The sequence below is a fragment of the Macaca nemestrina genome, chromosome 4, assembly GCF_043159975.1.
Source record: "Macaca nemestrina isolate mMacNem1 chromosome 4, mMacNem.hap1, whole genome shotgun sequence".
Classification (NCBI taxonomy): domain Eukaryota; kingdom Metazoa; phylum Chordata; class Mammalia; order Primates; family Cercopithecidae; genus Macaca; species Macaca nemestrina.
In genome coordinates, this window is record NC_092128.1 from 186,310,706 (window position 1) to 186,332,859 (window position 22,154).

At 57.3% G+C, this 22,154-nt stretch overlaps 1 protein-coding gene across 2 annotated transcripts; it reads right to left on the reverse strand.

Moving 5' to 3' along the window:
• Nucleotides 1-1,124: 1,124 nt before the first annotated feature.
• On the reverse strand, nucleotides 1,125-14,104 carry LOC105472563 (salt inducible kinase 1). Of its 2 annotated transcripts, XM_011725933.2 has the most exons (14): nucleotides 13,952-14,104; nucleotides 12,977-13,146; nucleotides 12,373-12,489; nucleotides 8,944-9,007; nucleotides 8,608-8,769; nucleotides 8,278-8,402; nucleotides 8,028-8,151; nucleotides 7,254-7,477; nucleotides 6,882-7,028; nucleotides 5,873-6,004; nucleotides 5,541-5,757; nucleotides 4,803-5,084; nucleotides 4,091-4,322; nucleotides 1,125-3,667 (listed from the first exon to the last, which is right to left on the reverse strand). In XM_011725933.2, exons 2-14 carry the CDS (start codon nucleotides 13,130-13,132, stop codon nucleotides 3,292-3,294), a joined length of 2,358 nt encoding a protein of 785 aa, XP_011724235.1. In that variant the 5' UTR covers nucleotides 13,133-13,146; nucleotides 13,952-14,104; the 3' UTR covers nucleotides 1,125-3,291. The 2 variants fall into 2 exon arrangements, with proteins under 2 accessions (XP_011724235.1, XP_070951875.1); XM_071095774.1 differs by lacking the exon at nucleotides 5,873-6,004.
• Nucleotides 14,105-22,154: the final 8,050 nt, after the last annotated feature.

The window sequence follows — 22,154 nt, forward strand, 5'->3', positions numbered from 1 at the left end:
TAAACTGCAATTCCTACCCATTCATCTCTGGCTCAGCAGCCCCTCCCCCAGCCCCCAGCATCCCCCACTCCACCTTGTGTCTCTGTGAATCTGACCCCTCTAGGGACCTCGCGTGTGTGTTCTTTTACGACTGGCTTGTTCCACTGAGCACAGCGTCCTCAGGGTCCATCCTCGCTGTAGGCCGTGCTGGGCTTGCCTTTTGTAAGGCTGAGGCCTGTTCCACTGCCGGCACGGACATCTGCTTGATCCCTTCGTCAGCTGACGGCCCCTCGGGCTGCCTCCTAGTATGGCTGTCGTGCTGCTGTGAACGTGGGTGTACAAACCTCTCCCGACCTTGCCTTCAGTTCTTTGGGGTACGTACCATTAGGAGGAGCGGCCGGATCATGTGGTGGTTCGAATCTTTTGAGGAGCGGGTACACTGCTTTCCACAAAGGCTGTGCCATTGACCCTCCCACCAACAGTGCACAAGGGGGTCCACTTTGGTAATGACACCTTAATGGGAGCGGAGAGGTTGAAGAGCTGTTTTTAACCAAAATATCCACCAGGTGCCAACATGAACAAATCATTTGTTCTTACAAGCAGCAATGCGCGCCCTATCGCTAGAAGGTGATGAAGTCTTTTAGAGACCAGGAAATGGTTTGGCTGTGAGATTCTTGCAACTGCTTAATTTATAACCGGCTCAGAGAACCTGGTGGAGGACGGGTTAAGGATGGATGGTGCCGGCAGCCCCAGGTGGCGCTGAGACTTTCAATGACTGAGCCCGGCCACTGGGGAAGAGTCCTGAGGAGGGGGCAGACCACGGGGCCACCTGTGGCTGCCGCAGGGGAGGGGTCCTCTTCAGACGGAAGGCCATTAGTTCCCTGCGGTGAGCTGGAATGCAGGAGTTGGCACCGCGCCCTCCTCTTTAAGATTTGAAACTTCCACAAGCCTGGAGGATGTGGCCTCTCAGGGAAGCTGCTCGGAAGGAAAGAGCTCCCAGAGAGATGAGAGAGGAAGGGGAAAAGTCAAGGTTTTTTCCTTCCAAATATTTTATTTAAATATTAAATTAAAAAACATACATCAACTAATCATTTGGCATACATTTCTCATGTTAATATAAGAGAGAAAATAATTCAGTTATGGTAAAAAAAAAAAAAAAAAAAACAAACTATGTACATCTCGATCAGATCACGTAGTGTCTTTAAATAGGCCATTGCCTCGCCGTCTGTATTACAGCACTGTCAAGAAATCTACAAAACACATAGCACACTCTTAAAAAAACAAGAAAAACACGCCTTTAACATCCTCCAAAAGAGGTTCTACAGCAATAAGAAAAAACAAAAACCACTGTGAAAGTAAAGTGCTCGTCATTGCTTCAAAGGGGAAATGCACAATGGTTTCTGAGGCCTTTGATCTGTGGCATTAGAACAGAAGTCATTTTAAAAAGGGGAAGGGGTTTTGTGTTGGAATCAATTGTGCTACCTCTGTAAAAATGAAGGCAAGGGCCTGGCTGCCCCAAGATGGTCTGGATGCTCTCCCATCCCAAAGACTTCTTTATGAGCGAACAGGAGACTTTGGTGTTTTCTCTGCGGCAAGGCACCAGGTCTGCCCTCCAGACAGCCTCTCGTCCAGTCTTTGAAACAGCCACAGAGCAGCAGCAGCAGCAGCAGGAACAGGGGCAGCCAGCTTCCCTGCGGCACGGCACAGGCGCAGCCCCCGGTGGGCGCCGCAGCGCAGGGATGCAGCCTCCGGCACTGGGCCCACCTCCCTACCCTCAAGTAACTGGGTCAATCTTTGGCTTTTAAAAGTACCCGCCTTTCCCCTTTCTCAATGCCTCTGTTTAACACTGCAGGGTGTGAGAAGCCGAAGTAGCTGAAGGCACCTGGGCTGGGTTTGAGGGCGGGGACTGGACTCAGGGCGAGTGGGAGCAGCACTGCCTTTGTTGCCTTCCAGAGGCTTCTGGCTGGTGGAGCCCCACGGAGTCCACCTGCCAGAGGTGCGCCCGGACCTGCCAGGTAAGGGCTGCCCCTTCCTGCGGCCTCCACCCCAGTGCTGAGGGAGGGAAGGCCCTGGGGCTCCTTCCTCAACGCACACCTGTGCTGACAGGGACGCTTCTTAACAACACGACTGAGGGAAGCTTAAACCTGGAACACAAACGTGTAGTACAAAATATAACAAATAAGTAGTGTTTACCTGTCTCCCGTGTAGATACATGTACAGGATTTGCTTTAAAAAAAGAAACAAAAACTTGAAAACACTGACCTAAACCTCTCACTTTACCTTCCTTGAACAAAAGCCAAAGAAGAGCCCAGGTAGGGGCAGTCAGGGAGGTCGGGGGGTCCCGGCCCAGGCAGGCATGGCCCTGAGCCATGAGCCATGAACCCGTCTTCCAGCTGCCCAGCCCTGCAGTCAGCCTCCAATATTGCACAACTTCACCCAAGTCAGGTGCTCTTGTTGGACCCCATCATGAAATGCATCAACGTCATCAGCAGCGGAAACGGGAGGTGCAGCAGGAAGAAGCTTCTGGGCTTCTGCAAGGGCGCCTGGGGGCTCAGGGCCAAGGGACCCTCAGGACAGAGTCCCCCGCACTTTGAAGTCACATCTGCCCTCTTTGAGGTTCTTCCTGCGGTTCCTCCAAAGAGTCCTGGAAAACTAACTCTTGAGTAGTTTATAAAACTTCTCATCTAAAATGAGAACAACGTGTCTTCCAGGTTTTGATTTCAGCGGAGAGAATTCCTAGAACCTGTAGGTGATCCTCGCCTGGGCTGACCACTTAGAGCTGCTTTAAAACCAATACATGAAGCAGAAAGTTCACAGTTTTCATTAAAGCATAAATCAGGAAGTGGAGAGTGTTAACTAAAGAAATGGATAGTAATCAATGCACGCGTGCACGCGCAGACACACACACACACACACACACACACACACACACAAGCGGACAACGATGCGCCCGCTCGTTTCCGTGGACATCCGAGGTAATCATCTCAACCACAAGGAACCCAGAGAGAGGGGCCGAGATCCCCACACCACGGCACTGCAGATGTGTTCCCTCCACCCAGCTCCCCTCCTGCCCCAGCCCCCAAGACACGCCCCTCAATTATCTTTCTTCCTAAAGTTTCCAGTCCCTACTCAAAGTTGAGGTCACTCAGTGCAAGAAAAAAATAAAACAAAAATAAACTAAAAAGCCAAAACACCTAACGTATTGCTTATTTCGCTTCTAGAAAGTTCTTGGCTTTGAGTCCAGACATCTTCACCTACTCTGAAGTTATTGCTTGTAAGAGTCAGTGTCCGCGCCAGGACGCAGGGCTGCCCTCACTGCACCAGGACAAAGGTCCCCAGGGGGCAGGGCGTCAGGTCCTCCATCTCACAGTCCCCCTGCAGCAGCCCCAGGGGCTCACAACCTGGGGCCAGCCTTGCCAGGCGTGGTGGGGGCGCCGCGGGGAGGGTGGTGGGGCCGGCACCAATGTGCAGGTGTGTGTCCAGGAGCTGCGCCGCCGAGGCCACTGGGGAGACGCCGGTCTGCAGGAGTGGGGGCTGCAGCAGCGGGAGCCCCGACATGAGGAGGGTGCTGGGGAGCGGGGCAGCCCCGGGGCCATCACAGGGGGCGATCACAAACTGGGCGAGGGCTGGCTGGGCGGCCTGTGAGCAGCCGGGCGCAGCGGCCGGATGGTGCTGTAACTGGAGCAGCCTGTGGGAACAGAGGACGGGCGGTCACTGTGCTGGCTTGCAGGGTTCTCGGGTTTCCAAGTGCCTGTGTGGCAGGGCCCACCCGTGGAGCTGCCAGCTGCAGCTGCTGAGGGCAGGTGCATGGCTGATCCCTGACTGCTCCCCACCTTTCTTTCTCCACCTGGCTTCTCAGCAGATCAGAGACGTGGCCACAGGCGTTCTCACTCCTCACCACCTTCACCCACCCAGGGACTTTAAAAGACACACCCGCTGCTGCACCCCCATAGTTCAGCACCGAGGACCTGTGCCCCACACACCTCCCTGGCTGGGGGCGGGGGTGCGCACCGGGCTACACAGAGGAGGGGACCGCTTAGCAGATGAGGTTCCTGGAGGAGACAACCTGCCATGTGTCCACCCGGGGTCCCAGGGTGGGGGCAGGCCCTACCTCTGCTGTTCTAGCACCTCCTCCAGCAGGCTCCGGCCCTCCCGGCTGCCAGCTGCAACGCCGTGCAGGCCTGGGCTCTGTGCAGGGGCGTGGAAGGGGCTCAGGCCGCCCCTGCTGGCCCGGCTGGCAGGGGCCTGGCACATCTGGCGAGCCAGCCCCTTGATTTTGTTCAGTCCCAGAAACCCTTTGGTCCGCGTGGTCTTCCTCAGCTGCTGCCGAAAGGCCTTCAGCCCTGCGGGGAGAGCAAATCAGGAGGTCAATGGCCTCCCGGCTCCTAGCCCAGCATCCACAGCCCTTGGCTTAGGGGGTCTCCAAGCCTCAGGTGGGGGGTAAGGAAAAGACGGGTGACACAAGCATGGCCGGACAGGATTCTGGCACCCAAGCCCCGTGGTGGCGAGGAGGCAGCTGGCAGCCAAGGCCCTCCCTGACCCCATGCCTCCTCCAAGTCGGGAGGTGCTGCCCAACACGGAATTGTCTCCTGCGCTTTCAGAACCAGCCGCAGAGGCCGCGTGCTCAGGGACCCACATATGTGTCCATCCCAGCAGGCCGTAACCCCCCGAGCCACCAGAGCACTGAGCACCCCAGCCTGCCCAGAGCACTGAGGGTCCCACCCAGGCCCAGTAGAGAACAGGGGGACAAAGTCACGTGCTGCCAGAGACACACACGGCTCCCCGGGGAAGGTGGAGGTGCGTGTGGGAGGAGCATGGCTCACCCTGAGTCAGTGAGGTGTCTGATGCCCGCCGACCCTCCTGGAAGCTGACAGGGAGCAGTACAGCTCCTCCCAAGCCCCCCTGAGTCGGCAGCACCGGGGTGGTGGACTGCGACCCCAGGAAGGGTGAGGCCAGCCTGACCGGGGAGCAGGCGCCCAACAGCCCCTGAGTGGCCGGGGTGCCACTGAGCCCCACAGGGCTTTTGCTTGCAGAGAAGGTCAGACAACTGTCAGAGCTGGTTCCCTCTGCAGGACTTGCCGAGGCGGAGGGGGAGACGACTATACCTGTGGGAGGAGGACGGCACTTTTGACGCTGCAGTACGGGCTTCCCCGCCCCTGCCGCGCACACATGGCAGTGCTGGCCTCCCCATCCCTGCCCTCAACCTGGTGGGAAGAGGGCTCGAGGCCACCAGAGCCCAGGGAGCCCCAAAGGCAGGCCACCATCACGGTGCAGCTACAGGTGGACCTCAGGCCAAGGGGCTGCCCTCCCAGTACCTGGGGCGGCCTGGGGAGGACCCTGCTGGAGGCTAAACCCCACGCTGTATCCTCCACCAGAACGACCACATGCAGGGCAGGCTCTAAGCATCAACTGTGTGGTCTCAGGGATTAAAACAAATGGCAAATCCTGAGAAGTCCAACCTAAGAGGCTGCCGGGCAAAACATTCATTCTAAATTAGCCCACCCTCACATTGACTGTAAGCCTATCCACCGGTGTCCTCCTGGGCCTCCGGGGACACTTACATGGAGCGGTGAGTGGGGAGAGGCGGGTGGAGACCTCGGCCAGGGTGTGCCTCCGGCCCGTGCTGCTGGGCAGGGACTCCTGCACGTCCTGCTCCTCCTCTAGGCCTGGCCCCTGCCTGGCCTCCTCACTGATGGCTGTGTCCAGCAGGCTGCTGGGGGACACGGGCCGGGGCCGGAACACGCCGCTGCAGCTGGCATCCACCGGGAAGAACAAGGGCTGGGTTGGAGAGACACAAGCCAGTGACTTGTTGGGCTCCGGGTGACCCGGGCGCACTGGGGGCACCAGGGCTAGGCTGAAGCGAGCCCTCTCCACACCCGCTGTGGGCACTCACCCACTGCAGCGAGCTCTGGAGCTCACAGTCCAGCTCGGCCTGCAGGACAGACTGCACCAAGGTCTGTGGCTGCGGGCACAGCAGGGCGGGGCGGAAAGGGTCAGTGGAAAGGCCTTCCTGAGGCACCTGGAGCTGGCAGACGGGAAAGAGGCCATCAGGGGAGCGGCTCCAGGACCACCAGCGCCAGCGAGAGAAGAGATAAGCTGGCTTCTGTCTGGAGTGCGAGCTGCCTGCTGGTGGGCGTGACAGCTGACAGGGACACTGGCTGGCCAGGCTGGGCTCAGGACCGTGTGCTGCTGCTGCACTGCCAGGAGGCGGCGTGACAGGCCGGCCCCGGGATGAGTCAGGGACAAGTGGCCTCTGGGCAGGGTCCAGCCCCCGGCAGCTGGCGCCCCCTTCCCCACATGGCCTGGGACCCAGTGCCCATGCAAGGAACCGCCCTCCAAGCGGGTGCCTGACAGGACAGGGTGCCTGACGGGGGATGTGCCTGACAGGGGAGGGTGCCTGACGGGGGAGGTGCCTGACGGGGGAGGGTGCCTGACGGGACAGGGTGCCTGACGGAGGAGGGAGCCTGACGGGGGAGGGTGCCTGACGGAGGAGGGAGCCTGACGGGGGAGGGTGCCTGACGGAGGAGGGAGCCTGACGGGGGAGGGTGCCTGACGGAGGAGGGAGCCTGACGGGGGAGGGTGCCTGACGGGACAGGGTGCCTGACGGGGGAGGGTGCCTGACGGGGGAGGGAGCCTGACGGGGGAGGGAGCCTGACGGGGGAGGGTGCCTGACAGGGGAGGGTGCCTGACGGGACACGGTGCCTGATGGGGGAGGGTACCTGACGGGGGAGGGTGCCTGACGGGGGAGGGTGCCTGACGGGGGATGTGCCTGACGGGGGAGGGTGCCTGACGGGACAGGGTGCCTGACGGGGGAGGTGCCTGACGGGACAGGGTGCCTGACGGGGGAGGGTGCCTGAGGGTGGAGGGAGCCTGGGGCCCAGCAGGAGACTCCTCCCCCTCACCTCCAAACCGCTGAGGTCCGAGCTCCGAGGTCGCGGCTGCCTGGCAGGCCCGGGGCGGGCGCACTGGGCATTCCGATACTCCTTGAGCCGCTCGAGGAGGAGGTAATAAATGGCAGCGAAGTGGTTATAGCTGCTGTTTTGCAGCGACTGGGAACGAGAGGAGCAGAGGTCAGCACGGGGCGGCGGGGAGCCCCAGGGTCCACCCGCTCCCAGGTTATTCTTGGGTGACTGAGAATATCCTTTAGTGGGGTGGATAAGCCTGCCCCTAAATTAGCCTGCGCTCCCGTTTTAACTCGGCTGGTGAGTGCCTGCTTCCCGAGACAGCCGCCCAGCCCCTGCGGGTGAGGCCAGGGCGAGTGTGGCCGGGCTCACCTCCACCGTCCTCTGCCGGTCGACGCCCAGCGTCTGCATGATACCCAGCGCCTGCTCGTCGTAGTCGCCCAGGTTGGAGCTGTAGCTGTGCGTGGAGAAGGTGGAGCAGGCGGGTCCTGGCAAGCAGGGCTCAGCCCGCATCCACCGGTGCTGCCGGATCTGGGCGATGGTGATGCGCCGGGCAGGGTCCACCACCAGCATGCGGCGGATCAGGCTCTCACAGTCTGCGGAGAAGCAGGAGGCTGAGCCAGGGCGGCGGGACCTCACCTGTGCTCCCACCCACCGCCCCACGTGGTTTGACACGCCAGCGGCCAGGAGCAGGGGCCGGGCCATCGGCTCAGTCCTGCCACCCAAGGGGTGCCACCAGCCAGGGATCCAGCCCCTGGGGTCCACCATACTTTGTGTCCACCACACAGAGAACCACTTAGGTCCACCCTTCTGCCATGCCCCGCGCCTGAGCACCACGTGGACAGGCATCTTTATGACACAGAAAAGTCGGGTGCGCCACAGCCAGTGGACTGAACTCAGGGGTGATGCCAGCGCCCTGGGCGTGGGTGCTGGGCGGGGACAGCAGGCATGAGGCACCAGCCTGTGCAGCAAGGGCACCTGTCCACCCTAGAAATAGGGCACTGAGAAGGCATCCATGGGCTGGGTTTCTCCTGCAGCCCACAGTAACCTGGGCCTTATTCCCAGACTCAACAACGACTCAGAAGCCAGCCTCAAAGGGGCTGCAGGAGACACAGGCCCCTACCCACGCGAGACCACACGACCCACCTTGAGACATGAAGAAGGGGATGCGGAAGCGGCCCTCCAGCACCCGCTGTCTCAGCGTCGGCAGGTTAGGCCCGTCAAAGGGGAGAGAACCACAGACCAGGACGTACAGCACCACACCCAGGCTCTGTTGAGGACCACAGAGCCACGTCAGCGCCAGCGCAGTGCCCCTGGGAACCCAGCGCCCCCGGGAACACAGCGCCCTCAGGGAATGCGGCCTTGGGAAGGGGGTCTGCGCGCACGCGGCTCCTACCCAGATGTCCAGCTGGGGGCCTTCATACTCCTTCCCCTCAAAGACTTCCGGGGCGGCATATGGGGGGCTCCCACACCACGTGGACAGAGGCTCTCCTGACTTGTAGAAATTCCCAAATCCAAAATCTGAGATGCAAAGAAACAGACAGATGAGGTTAAATGGCAAATGGCAAGGGGCTGTGGTTTAGGCACATGCCGGGAAGCTGGGGCCGCTCGTGGGCGCACCCCCACCCCAGGGCCTCCGTGCCGCCAGCTTGATGTCCCAGATCCCACCCGGGCCCTCCGTGCCTGCCAGCTTGATGTCCCTGCTCCCACCCCGGGCCCTCCGTGCCTGCTAGCTTGATGTCCATGTTGCCATCCAGCAAGAGGTTCTCGGTCTTGAGGTCCCGGTGGACGATGTGATGGTCGTGACAGTACTCCACGGCTGACAGTATTTGCCAGAACTTCTTCCGTGCCTCGTTCTCACTCAGGTGCCCGTTGGAAGTCAAATAATCTGAGGAGCCACAAAACAAAGCTATAGCCCCCAGGGCAAAGCCTGCCCACTACCCAGAGGGCCCTGAAGAACACCACGAGGTCCTAGGATGTGTGGCCCAAACACTGGCCGTGCAAATCCAGACACGTTCGCGCCACTGGTTTTCAACAGATGTTAAAAATGAGTGTGGCTTACCAAACATTTCTCCATTTTTAGCAAATTCAGTGACGATGTAAAGCATATCCTTTGTTTCCATAACCTAAAAAAGAAAGACCTGACATTTAACCACACAAAAAAGGCACAAGGCAGTGCTACAAACAATCCACCAGAACCCCAGGAGATTTCTAACTTCTCTAGGACAAAAGCATTCGTCATTTAAAAATGCAAAGAAAAGAAAAATTTCTGCAATTAAAAAAAAAAAAACAGGAGATTCCTCCTCATAAAGACAGCTTTAAAAAATCAGAGGTGAATTCCTCACTGACTTACCTATCCTGAGACACCTTTGCTCTCACGAAAGGTCTAAATATGTTAGAATTCTCCTCTGTGGTCATATTTAATTCAAGTCACCTCACATACAATTTGAGAATGCTTAGGCCGGGGCATGGTGGCTCACGCCTGTAATCCTAGCGCTTCGGGAGGCCAAGGCAGGAGAATCGCTTGAGCCCAGGAGTTCGAGACCAGCCTGGTCAACATGGCAAGACCCCATCTCTACAAAAAATACAAAAACTAGCTAGGTGAGGTGGTGGGCGCCTGTAATCCCAGCTACTCAAGAGACTGAGGCAAGAGGATCGTTTGAACCCGGGAGACGGAGGTTGCAGTGAGCCGAGATCGCACCACTGTGCACCAACCTGGGCGACAGAGCAAGACTCCATCTCAAAAAAGGAGAGACAGATCTCTGAAGGCTACAGAGGAGGAGACTGCTGGAAGTTTGCTGGGCTTTATAGAAGCCTAGCAGGCAAAAGATGAGTCCAATCAATGGTCAGAGCCACCTGAGTAATAGAGAACGCACACCCCATTCCTACTCGCTTGATTGACAGGATGAATGAGGCTGTGGGAACCCAGCTTTGCCAGGTCAGCTGCAGTGGGCTGCTCAGTGCACAGCCCATCACTCAGCATGTAGCCACCCAACAACCATGCCAATATAGCCCTTCCAAGTTCATTCACTGATCAATAACTTTATTTTACTTAAAAAGAGATGTAAAAATATAACATATGTCTGTGAGTACTGAAAAATTTTGGAGAGGATGAGACAGTATATTCTTATGAAAAAAGATTTATTTGGGTTCAAAATATACAGTTATTCCTTTAAAAAAGATGCTTTGTGCTGGAGGCGGTGGCTCACGCTTGTAATCCCAGCACTTTGGGATTACCCAGGCTGATCACTTGAGGTCAGGAGTTCGAGACCAGTCTGGCCAACATGGTGAAACCCCACCTCTACTAAAAATACAAAATTAGCCAGGCGTGGTGGCCTGTGCCTGTAGTCTCAGCTACTTGGGAGGCTGAGGCAGGAGAATCGCTTGAACCCGGGAGGTGGAGGTTGCAGTGAGCCGTGATCGACTGCACGACTGCCCTCCAGCCTGGGCAACAGTGAGACTCCATCTCAAAAAAAAAAAAAAAAAAAAAAAAAAGATGCTTCAAAGATTGCTGCTTTGAGTTGTAAATCTAGTAAGAAAAGTGTTCCATAAATTCTAGCAGTTTGGCAAGAATTTTAACTGCCCCGCCCCCGTGTGTGGTGGAATAACTCTAAGACCACTGCTTACCCTGTCCCCAACTGAAGAAACGGAGGAGGAGGAAAAGAATTAAAAGTCAAAGTGTTTAAACTTTTTGAAAGTCTAAAAACGTTCAGCAGGGTTCTGGGGCTCCGGCCCGCGTAATGAAAATTAGACACTAGCGGCTGGGCATGGTGGCTCACGCCTGTAATCCCAGCACTTTGGGAGGCCAAGGTGGGCCAAGATCACAAGATCAGGAGATCCAGACCATCCTGGCTAAAATGGTGAAACCCCATCTCTACTAAAAATACAAAAAATTAGCTGGGTGTGGTGGCGGGCGCCTGTAGTCCCAGCTACTTGGGAGGCCGAGGCAGGAGAATCACTTGAACCCAGGAGGTGGCAGTTGGCAGTGAGCCGAGATTGCACCACTGCTCTCCAGCCTGGGTGACAGAGCCAGACTCCGTCTCAAAAAAAAAAAAAAAAAAGACAGGAGGAAAGAAAAGAAAAGAAAATTAGACACTAGCGTCAAAACCAGAGGAATAAACGTCATTGCTACACCACTAAATTCTATCATCTCCAAACAGTTAAGAATCACATACAGCAGCAGTAAGAAAATGCACCTCCAGAAAAGACCTCCAGCACCAATCACACGGCAATTTGTTTCTTTAACGAGCTAATTCCACACAATGGGAAAGGAGAAGAACAGGAAGAAAAGGAAGGTACTTCCATTAGGGTTCAGGCCTTGAGCAAAGTCAGAAACAAAACCAGCTCAGCCCACTCCTGAGGAAATGGGCTGGGCACGCTGCACAGGCAGTACACCAGTACCATGGAGCACACAACTTAAAAATGACAACAGAAACAAAACACAAACCAGGTGAACACGGCATGAATTCTGTGCTTAAAGACGCTGAGCAAACTGTCGTCACGGTGAACACAAGCTCTGCCAATACCGCTACTTTTATTTTAATCTAGTGCAGAGGCTTTTGGAGGATAATTTCAAATCATAATTCTCTCTCCTACCACACTGTACACCGAGCCGTCCCAATTGCACAAACACACACAGCATCCCAGAGTCGTCTCACATTCCATTTCATACGAATCATTAAGAGGAACTTCAACCCAACACAAATGGATGAAATAGCACCTGCAAAGAACTTCTTCTGCAAGAAGACTTGATTTCATCCCTGCAAAAGTGGCCATTTATCATTAGGGAGGTGTAAATGATTGCTTTGCTGTTCTAATTAGATTAGTACTTATTTCCTCATGATATAATTTATTAATTTCAACATGAGATCAAAAATTAAGTCACAAAGTAAGTAAGTCACAAAATAAACCAACAGATAGGGCAAGGCACGTTCCTAGCGTGGATTAAATGACAAGCTCCTTACTCTTACTATGGAAAAGTATTTTCATCTCTCCGTTTTTCATGGAAGAGTTTAAATAGGGAAAACAAATGCTCTCTACTGTCCTTGCAAAAATAAACTAATGAAAACCGGTAAGAGCAGCTGGCTTTAAAGTTTAATAATTATCTGCAAAGGTAGAAGTTTCCAGTTTCACTCAAATTTGTCCTTTTATACTAAATGTGTGACCTGTGGCAATACCTACAGATGCATTTGTCTGTTTTCATAGTAAAGCAAATTTACAACAGATCTATACACATTTAAAACTGGATCAGGTTAGGATACTAAATAAAATTCCAATGAAGCAAATCTCAATTATGATCCAAAAGCAATAATTGCAAATATATCTGCACAGCCCATAAAAATCAGTCTATTTACCTTATATAACCAAATGCCCAACTTCCACACACCCCCCAAAAGGGAAGCCACCTTCAGAAATTGCAGACTTCCGTTGTTGGAAATAAAATACAACACATTTGCCAGGATTAGCAGAGAAAGGCAAGCTGACCCCTTACCTGGTAGAGCTTTATGATATGTGGATGGTTCAGAAGCTTCATCAGCTGAACCTCACGATAGATTTTCTCCAAATTGCTTGAATCTAATCGTGTTTTATCAATTATTTTTATTGCAACCTACGGATTTTAGAAAGAAAAAGGATATTTTGTTTTGTTTTTTTTTTAAAAAACCCTCAACCTAATTTACACATTTCATCTTTTGCAAGTTAATTTCTCAACACTTTGTCTACAAAGGATCACAAGAAGTTGGGAAAACATAACCAAAGTAACCACTAATGTTATTTAAAATAATCCGAGTTAAGTAAGTGCATTAAGTATTTGCAGGCTCAGTTTACAGGGCTTAGCTCTGAGTCCATGAACCACTGCACTCTCAGGTTGGTCCTTTTTTTGCCATTATCCTCTCTGCTTTCTCCCAATATATGTGCAAATTATGCAGCAACATAAAGCATTTTTTTTCTTTACCGAACTAAAAACGATTACTGTTCACCCACCACGACAATCAAGCCTGCAGCACTGAATCCGCATGGGGTCCACCCGCCAAGGGTCGGTCGCCCCAGGCCCAGTGGGAAGGCCCCGCCAGCTGGGTCCCGCTGCCCCCACGCACCTGCGTTTTGGTGACTCGATGCCGCGCCAGCTTCACCACCGCGAAGTTGCCTTTGCCCAGGGTCCGCTCAATGTCGTAAAAACCCACCCGGAGGGGTTTCTGCAGGCCCTGACCCTGGCCCGCCGGGTCCGCGCTGAACTCCGACATGATAACCATGGCTCTGCGCGCACCTGCGGGCCGCACAGAGCTCAGAGCCCACCAGCGCCCCCGCCGCTCGCGGTCGGCTCCACCCGTGCCCGCGGAGCCCCCAGTCCCTACGGGACGCGGGGACCTGCTCCCACGCCTGTCGCCCTCACTCTATTCACGGACCCCTCCAGCCCCCTGGGAAGTGTGGAACCGCCCCCGCCTCCCGCGGTCCGCTCCACCCGGACCCGCGACCCTCTGAGCCCCGCGGGGCGCGCGGACCCGCTCCCAAACCCGCCCCCGCCGCCCGAGTTCGGTTCCGTCCCGATCCCGGGACCCCCTGAGCCCTGCTTCCACACTCGCCTCCCACCGCCCGCTGTCGGTTCCGTCCCCACCCCCGACCCCTTAGCACCTCTGGGCGCGGACCCGCTCCCACACCCGGCCCTGCCGCCCGAGGTCGGCTCGATCCGGATCCCAGGACCGCCCCTAGCCCCGCTCCCACACCCGGCCCCCGCCGCCCGCGATCCGTCCCGTCCCCACCCCCGACCTCCCAGGCACCTCGGGGTTCGCGGACCCGCCCCCCACACCCGGTCCCTCCGCCCGCGGTCGGCTCCAACCCTACCCCCGGCTCCCCAGCCCCCGAACTCCGCGGACCCACTCCTACTCCGGCCCCCGTAACAAAGGGGAACCCGAGGGCAGCGGGGCCGCCAACACCGCCCGCGACCCCCCGCGCGCGCACGGCCGGGGACCCTGCGCGGTGGCCGCAACCCCGAGCCCCGGCCCGGCGACAGCGCGGAGCCCTCACGGCGGCCACCTCCGCCCGCCCGGAGCCCGCCGCTGCCGCCGCCTCACCTCAGCCGCCCCCGGAGCGCCCAGGCCAAGAAGCCGCCCGCTCGGCCGCTCGCGCTGCTCGGGCGCCTACTGCTTCGGCCGCCGCCGCAGCTGCTGCCGCCTCCGGGTCCGCGCCGCATGTCAGCCCGGAGCCGCCGCGCTCCGCCGCACGCGGCGCCCGGCCCCGCCCCGGCCCGCCCCGGCCCGCCCCCCGCAGGCCCCGCCCCGGCCCGCCCCCCGCAGGCCCCGCCCCCTGCCCCGCCCCCGCCGCCCGGGCGGGGGCCGCCCATTGACGTCGCTTTGACGCCAGAGCGACGCGCGGCCGAGCGCCGGGAGGAGGGAGAGCGGGAGATCGGGCGGTTGCCAAGAGACTGGCGGCTCTGACGCGCGCGGGATGAGGCCGTTGCCCTGGCGACCGCGGGCCGGTGACGTCAGGGGCGCCCGCCGCCCGAGGCCCGCCCGCCTGTGCTCCGCCGGGCGCCCCCTCCCGGGCGCTGGGGGCACTGCGGGCGGCCCCACCGCCGCGGGCGCGCCTGCTCCTCCACGCGCGGGGACTGGGGCCGGGCCCCGCGGGCGCCTTATGCTCGCTCCCTCCGGGACGGGATGGCTCTCGGGCAGGGGTCGCCGGCCCCTCCACGTGACCCGCGTTCGTCCCGGCTCGGAGCCTCCGGACGTGTGGGGCCCCGGGGACCTCGCGGGCTCGCGCGTGGGGCTGGCGGCGCAGAGGCCCCAGGGCGCTGCAGGGCGCGGGGCCACGCGAGGCGCCCGGCCACACCCAGGGCGCCCTAGGCCCCGAGAGGCCGCTTGCCCTCGGGGACGTCAGCCGCTTTTGCTGTTATAATCTCACATGTTCAGCAAGTTAGAAACTTGAAACCTAAGGAAGCGTGGCCGGCCGCTCTGGAAGCCCAGCCGCGCAGCCGGTCCCGGCCCCGGCCCTCAGCGGCGCTGGCGTCTGCGCGCCCCGGGGCTGCTCCCGCAGCATATGGGGCTGGGACCCTGGTCCCGCGCGGGCCCGGGCGGACGCTGCGGGCGGTGACAGAGCCAGGCCGGCCGCCTGGGGAGGGGACGGGGACGCGGGACCACTTCCCTGCCCGCGGCCGCTGCCTCATCCGAACGTAAAACGTTTTCTCCACGGCAGACAGAGGCTATGGGCGAAGGTATTTTTTAAGCCTGAGGACACAGTTGGGAGTTAGATTCTGGATCGCGCCTAGGGTCATTTTTCCTTGTGTTAAATAACACTACTTCACAGAAGGGGGAACGAGAATTCAGGGAAGTTGGCACAAAACTTGGAACCCTTCTCGGGAGGCTTTCCTGCCTGGGCGGACGCCTGGGAGGAGGGCCCGGAGAAACTAGGATGAGCTTCTCCTGATTCGCCCCGGCAGTCTGACTACAGATTTCCCAATCGCCCCCCCCCACCCCCCCACACACACGGGGGTTGTTTGGGAGTCAGTTGGTTTTCAAAGGCTTTCAAGGAAATGAAGAGTCCCAAAGTTTCCCTTAATCCTTCAAAGTGCTTTTTCCTTTGTCCCAGGTTTATACACCAAGTATACAGGGGAATGTTTTTAGTTCCTTTCAGCTGAACAGTTGACATCTGCCGTTTTTTCTTCTGGAGGCCCCAACACCCTGTTAATCTCCTAGGAGAGCTAAACAAAAACAAGGCTGGACGCCGTGGCTCCCGCCTGTAATCCCAGGGCTTTGGGAGGCTGAGGCAGGAGGATCACTTGAGCTCTGGAGTTTGAGACCGGCTTGGACAACATAGCAAGACCTCGCCTCTATAAAACATTTAAAAAATAGCCAGGTGCGGTGGCGCAGGCCTGTGGGGCCAGCTACTTGGGAGCCTGAGGTGGGAGGATGGCTTGAGCCTGGGAGATTGAGGCTGCAGTGGGCTGTCATTGCACCACTGCACTCCAGCCTGAGCAAGAGAACAAGGCCCTGTCTCAAAAAAGAACAAAGATAAAAGGCGGGGTGGGGGAGAAACCAGGCCCCTGATCACACTCACCATTCAGTCCCTCAGCCTGTGACTTAAAATATCTGCCCCCCTCATACAGGAACCAGGCTTCCCCACCCCTCCCACCCTAGCCAGCGTCTTCCAAAAGGTCTTAGGTATTTGCAAACACCTGGCTGGCTGTTTGGAAACAGTTCATCAGCACCAAATAAAAACTGCAGCCAAACCTGCCTCCGCAGAACAGGTCCCCACACTCAGGTGCCCTTGACCTTTCACCTCAACCCAGCCCTGAGCTTCCAAAACCCCGAACAGCCCTGTGCCAACCATGGCCATCCTGTTTTCCCTTCCCTGGCCCCGCGGGCGAGGAGCTTGCTCTGCAGAGAAAGGCAGGAAGCACAGAGGAAAAGGCAAGCTTGGAACTGCAGTCCCGTCTCCCCAGTGGGGGAACCCCTGGCACCCTCATAACTAAGTCTGTGCTTCAACCAGGCCTCTGCTACCCACTGTCTTTCATTATTTGTGTCCTTGACCCCCGGAAGCTGTATTTCCTTTCAGAAGCTTTGATTTGCTTTCTGTTTTCTGGTCTTCCATGCTTTTAACACATTATGAGGAAAAATAAAACACATGGTGTGAGTCTAAGGATACAAGCAAATGATTCGAGAAACTCCTCACTGAACGTAATGGAAGGAATGCTCCCAAAGTCTGCAGGAATGGTGCTTTATTATTATGGTTTGCATATTATTACAGATTTGTGGAAAACAGTTTTCCTTTCCACGTGGAGTTTCTTCAGCCTGCCTTATGATTGCCATGTTTCTGGAGTTCATTTTGTGTTTTAGGCCTTAAGACTGGAAACCCCAGCAGGAAATGGGTTCGTTTAATATTCATAGTTGCAGCGTGGGCCACAAGCGTGTCATAAAACTCTCAAAATAAATTGATAAACACAGAGAGTGGAGCGTGGGGCAGCATTTTTACAGAGGGATGGGTGCGCAGCTGGCCCCAGCGCCACCCTCGGTGAGGAAGGAATCTCCTGGTGCAGCCAGGAGTCAGACAGGTTCCTCTTCCCGACGCTCCCCTCCCCTCCCCTCTTTGATGCCTAAGGCCCTTCCCTATGCTCCTGGCTTTGCTTCAGGTGGTTTTGTACTTTTTAAATTTTGTTTTGTTTTTTTTTTTAGGCTTCAGCCTAGTGGCTTTAGGTGCCAGAAAATCAGATTAACCACTGCAGTGGCATCCTTCTCAGGGACCCGGGGGGCCACATTGGTCATTTTGCCCCATTGTATCTGGAGAGCTTGACAGACGTGTGCACTAGGTCAGGAAGCCGCGGCCCTGGCCTGGGAAGGGCAGGTAGAAGAAAAGCCCCCAACCCCCTCCACCCTCAAAGAATGGCCCAGTTGTCCACAGGTTAAGTCAATAACCCATGGTGAACAGGTCAAACCAGAGACTGCCCAGTCCCAGCGTCTGCCCCCGGGACGTTGTCTCCTTCGCCTCCTACACTGAGGCTCCTTGGGCTCTGTGGCTGCCACAGTTGTGTGGGTCCTACTGGGCGCAGGGCCCCTCCCCATCTCAGACAGCACCCACTTTCAGGCGAGGCCTTCCGCAGGCCGCTTAAATGAACCACGAAGGAGCAATGTGCCTGTTCACAGGCCAGGTGGCCGCCCCCCTCCAGCCCTCTAGGGTTGCTGGTTCCGATTTCTGTCGCTGCCGTTAGTGAGGAATTATTTATGTGGCCAATGCGTTTTCCTGATATTTAAGCAGGGCCGTGGCCGAGATCAAGGCTGAGGACCCAAGAGGAGGCCTTTGGGTGTCTGTGTCCCTGAGCCATATGCTGAGGTCGGAGGGCAGGGGAGGGGAGTGCAGGAAGGGGCCAGCCCTAGGGAGAGTCTGCCAGGCCCCAAACAGAGCCAGGGGTTCCCCCGGGGGTGGGGGGGCTCACTTAGGAAGAGCACCATGGACAGCCTGGCAGGGGGTCGCCCTATGCTGAGCGGGCAGCTCTGGAGTAACCACCCGCCTCACTGCAGGAAGAAGGAAACCTTCTGCAAATGGAGCAAAGGTCCCCAGAGGCAGAGCAGAAGCCTCTGGGATGCTACAGCCTCGTCCAGATGCGGGGACCAGGACTGGGGCCCAGAGCAGGCCGCAGGTGCTGGCCATGCCCTTTATCCTGGGCACTCTGCCAGGGCCACACGGAGCGCGGATCCCAGGAGATGGAGATGTCTGAGTGGCGGCTCTCGTCTCGGTGTTTCCAGGTGACGTGCTGGCTGCTAGTGTAGAGCACGTAAACCATCTTTTTTTTTTTGGTTACTATTTACTCATGCAAAAAATGTGTGAGTTTCTGCCATTTGCAAGAAGCGTGCCAGCTGCAATGAGTCAGCGGGTGGACATGAGTGAGCATGGCCAGACTGTGCCGGGACATGGTGACAGACAGACATGCTTCGAAGGTCACCGTGGGAAGGGACAGGCCCCTAGAGAGAGGTGAGACGGTGCAACGCGAGGGTGAGTTCAGAGTCGTCCTCCAGATGTCCTCAAAGGCTCGAGAGGCCCTGCTCTGTGTCAGGCACCGCGTGAAGGTTGTGGGCACGGTGGGAGGGACAAGACACCTTCTCTCGAGGACCGTCGGTTCCAGTTACGGAGACAGTAACAGCATAAGATGATGAGTAAGGAAAGAATGCTGGCCGTGGAGGGAACTGCTTCCGGGCCTCTCCGTGGGATTTGCCAGGCGTGGACTGAGCGAGGACCTTCTCTGAGGACACTAACTGCTCCAGGAGAGGGAAGAGGTGGGGGCCGAGGCGGGGGCATGGTGCAGGAGGCAGCCACCCACACCTTCCCTCTCTGAACGCTGAGCAGAGGCTCTCAGCAGAGGGGAAAGAAGAGCAGAGGCCAAGACTGGGAAGCCAGACCCAGTGGGGGTCCTCGGCACCATCCACATCCATCTGCAACCTGCTGCCCAGTGCCTGCCTGCCTGCCTGCCCGTGGTGTGCGTAGAGCAGTGTGGTCTGTTCTGGCTTCACGGCGCTGGGCACGGCCAGACAAGGATGACAGGGAAAGGGAGGCAGGGACTCGGGGCTGTTGGAGCCAAGCTGAGGAGGAAGGAGCTGGGATGGGAAGCGGGTGGCAGGAACGAACGTGAGGCCTGTGGTGGAAGGTCCCTGTGGCCTCTGAGGTTGAAGCATTTCACCTGTGAGTCTCACAGCCCAGAGAGGCCAAGCCCGGATCGTGGGGGAGAGAGGAGGACCCCCGTCTTGGGGCGGGCTGAGGAGACACTGGCTCTCTCCACGGCTTCCGGATGGGTCTCCGTCCATTTCAGCTGCGTCTATGGAACACGATGAAATGCTCCCTCCACTGCCGGGCCTTCTCTTATGAAGCCGGTTTTTTCTAAGTCTAAAAATTAATAGAAAAGATTCCATAGAAAATCAAGAAAGTAAGTATGTAAAGGTGAAAACAAAAAGCACCAGAAATGCTCTTCAAAGCTGACGTTTTCTTACTCACTTTTTATTAAAACAGGATGAGGCGTCCTGCCTTTTCCAGACTTATCTAGGAAGTGTCTTGCCAGGTCACCAAATGGCAAGCAGAACCGTTAGCTGAAATTGTCTGCCTAGAATTCCACTGTGGCAATGTTCAGTGTCCCGACTGAACAGCCCCGCGCGGCAGCATGCGGGGGGGCGCGGCAGCATGGGCGGGGGGCGCGGCAGCATGCGGGGGGCGCGGCAGCATGGGGGGGGCGCGTGGCAGCATGGGGGTGGGGGGCGCGGCAGCATGCGGGGGGCGCGGCAGCATGCGGGGGGCGCGGCAGCATGGGGGTGCGCGGCAGCATGGGGGTGGGGGGCGCGGCAGCATGCGGGGGGCGCGGCAGCATGGGGGTAGGGGGCGCGGCAGCATGGGGGTAGGGGGCGCGGCAGCATGGGGGGGTGCGTGGCAGCATGGGGGTGGGGGGCGCGGCAGCATCGGGGGCCCTTTTCTCTTCATGCCGTGCAAGGCCCCGTGGAACAGACACCACAGCTCAGCGTGAGATTGTGGCCCCGCCTGACCCAGCTCATCCAGCCCCAGCCTCTCTCACAGTCCCCGGTCCCATGACAACATTTGCCACTCGATGAGCCATGTCTCCACATTTCAGGAGCTTATTTTGAGACAGCCTGGCTATCTGAGAGCCGTCGGAGTCGAGACTGGATGCCCGGCCTGGTGTCTGTGGGCCAGCACCGCCTGTGGAGGAGGGGTCTCCGGAGACCACAGGCAGAGCCACTGAGAGGGATCTTTAAGCAGAGGGCCCCAGACGCCTCCTGGGACCCGCGGGCCTGGCTACCATGCAGGGTCTGGGAGCTACAGAGAGTAGGGAGCGAAGGGCCGGGAGTGGTGGCTCACACCTGTAATCCCAACACTTTGGGAGGCCGAGGCGGGCGGATCACGAGGTCAGGAGATCAAGACCATCCTGGCCAACACGGTGAAACCCCGTCTCTACTAAAAATACAAAAAAATTAGCCAGGCGAGGTGGCGGGCACCTGTAGTCCCAGCTACTCAGGAGGCTGAGGTAGGAGACTGGCGTGAACCTGGGAGGCGGAGGTTGCAGTGAGCAGAGATCGCGCCACTACACTCCAGCCTTCGTGACAGAGAGAGACTCCATCTCAAAAAAAAAAAAAGAAAGAAAGAAAGAAGGAAAAAAAGAGTAGGGAGCCGAGTCCCTGGGTTGCCAAGGCAACCCATGGAAGCCCCTGACTTTGAGCAGGACACAGGGCCCTAAGGACAGCCCCAGCCCCTGCAGTGTGGTCTGCTGGGGTGTCATTCATTTTGACCTGGCTGTTGTGGTTTTGGGTGGTATTGTTTGTTTAAAAAGAAAACACATGGACTGCGTATGGCATGAGCAAGTACAGACGTCATTGGGATCGGCTAATGACAATGACAGAGTACTCTGAAGTGACACTTTACAGGGAGGCCGTGATGTGGGACCAGGCCCAGTGGCATCAGCACACCACCAGCTTGCTGGCATTTCCACTGTGGTCCCTGTTAAACCAGAAAGAACGAAAGTGTGATGGGGAAAAATAAGTACGTGTTTCTTGTAAAACACAGCTCATTTCAAAACTACTGAGAACAAGGTGACAGTTTGAAATTGGGCAGAGCCCCTTGGGACCAGCTGGACCAGGAGGGTCCAATCAGCTCTTCCTCAGGGCCAGGAATTTCTCAGTCACTCCCAGGCCTGGAAGAAAGTTTCCAGAACCGTTTTTACACAAATGAACTGCAGATCTGAAATCAGCAAGAAGGTTCAGGACCTGGGCCCACAGGATTGGAACCACAGGAGTCTCAGATCCTCAAACTAGCTGGGTTTGCTTCAGTTTTCTCAGGTGGGATGGGCCACCCTGGTTTCCCAGGGTGATGTCCCAACAGCGGAGGTGAGATGTCACAGAATGGAGGATGTGATATGATCTGTAACATGGAATCCAGCAGAAGCTCCAGCACTTAAAAGACAGGAAGCAGTGGAGGGCCTGGATGTCCCAATCTTCATCATTCCCTCTCCTGGAACAGTCCATGTCCTCAGGGAAGGTTCTCACTCCATGCCTGGCAGATCCCAGGGAGATGCCCGGCTGATTCTGGAACAAGGGCTGGAAGATTCTTTCTTCGATCACTGCTGGTGGCCGGAGCTGGCTCACGAGCCTGGGGCTGGTCAGCTTCTGGGCAGTGGGAAGAGGTGGACTTTGGGTTCCTCGACCCGGCTCACAGCCCCGCTCCGACTGTCCCTGCTGGGCACCCCTGGCGGGGATGTCATTAGCCTGGGCCTCTATTTCTGTTTTCTTTTTTTTTTTTTCTGAGACAGAGAATCGCTCTGTCACCCAGGCTCACTGCAACCTCCGCCTCCCGGGTTCAAGTGATTCTCCTGCCTCAGCCTCCCGAGTAGCTGGGACTACAGGCACGTGCCACCATGCCCCGCTAATTTTTCTATTTTTAGTAGAGATGGGGTTTCGCCATGTTGGCCAGGTTGATCTTGAACTCCTGACCTCAGGTGATCCACCCACCTTGGCCTCCCAAAGTGCTGGGATGACAGGCGTGAGCCACCGCGCCCGGCCTCCATTTCTTTATGGGGCAGTGTGTGGTCCCAGCATCCTGAAGTTGGTGTGAGGCGCAGGTGAGGCGGCTTTGGGGCGGGCCCCGGCGCAGAGGGCCCTGTGGCTGCCCCTGCCCCTGCATTCCTGAGCGGGCCACATGCTACTCTTCAGGAGTTCTTTTTGTTCTTTTTAAACCAGGCTCGACCGGCTTAGGGAAAAACAGGAGATGCCATGTACCATGCAGTTAAAAATGAAACTT

What these genes read in the sequence shown, in the direction of transcription:
- LOC105472563 (XM_011725933.2), bottom strand. Translation starts at nt 13,132, where the DNA reads ATGGTTATCATGTCGGAGTTCAGCGCGGACCCGGCGGGCCAGGGTCAG. An exon ending in ATCGAGTCACCAAAACGCAG is followed by an intron (nt 12,490 to 12,976) that starts GTGCGTGGGGGC and finishes TAAAATCCGTAG; the next exon opens with GTTGCAATAAAAATAATTGA. An exon ending in TCCAGAGCTCGCTGCAGTGG is followed by an intron (nt 5,758 to 5,872) that starts GTGAGTGCCCAC and finishes TCTCCAACCCAG; the next exon opens with CCCTTGTTCTTCCCGGTGGA.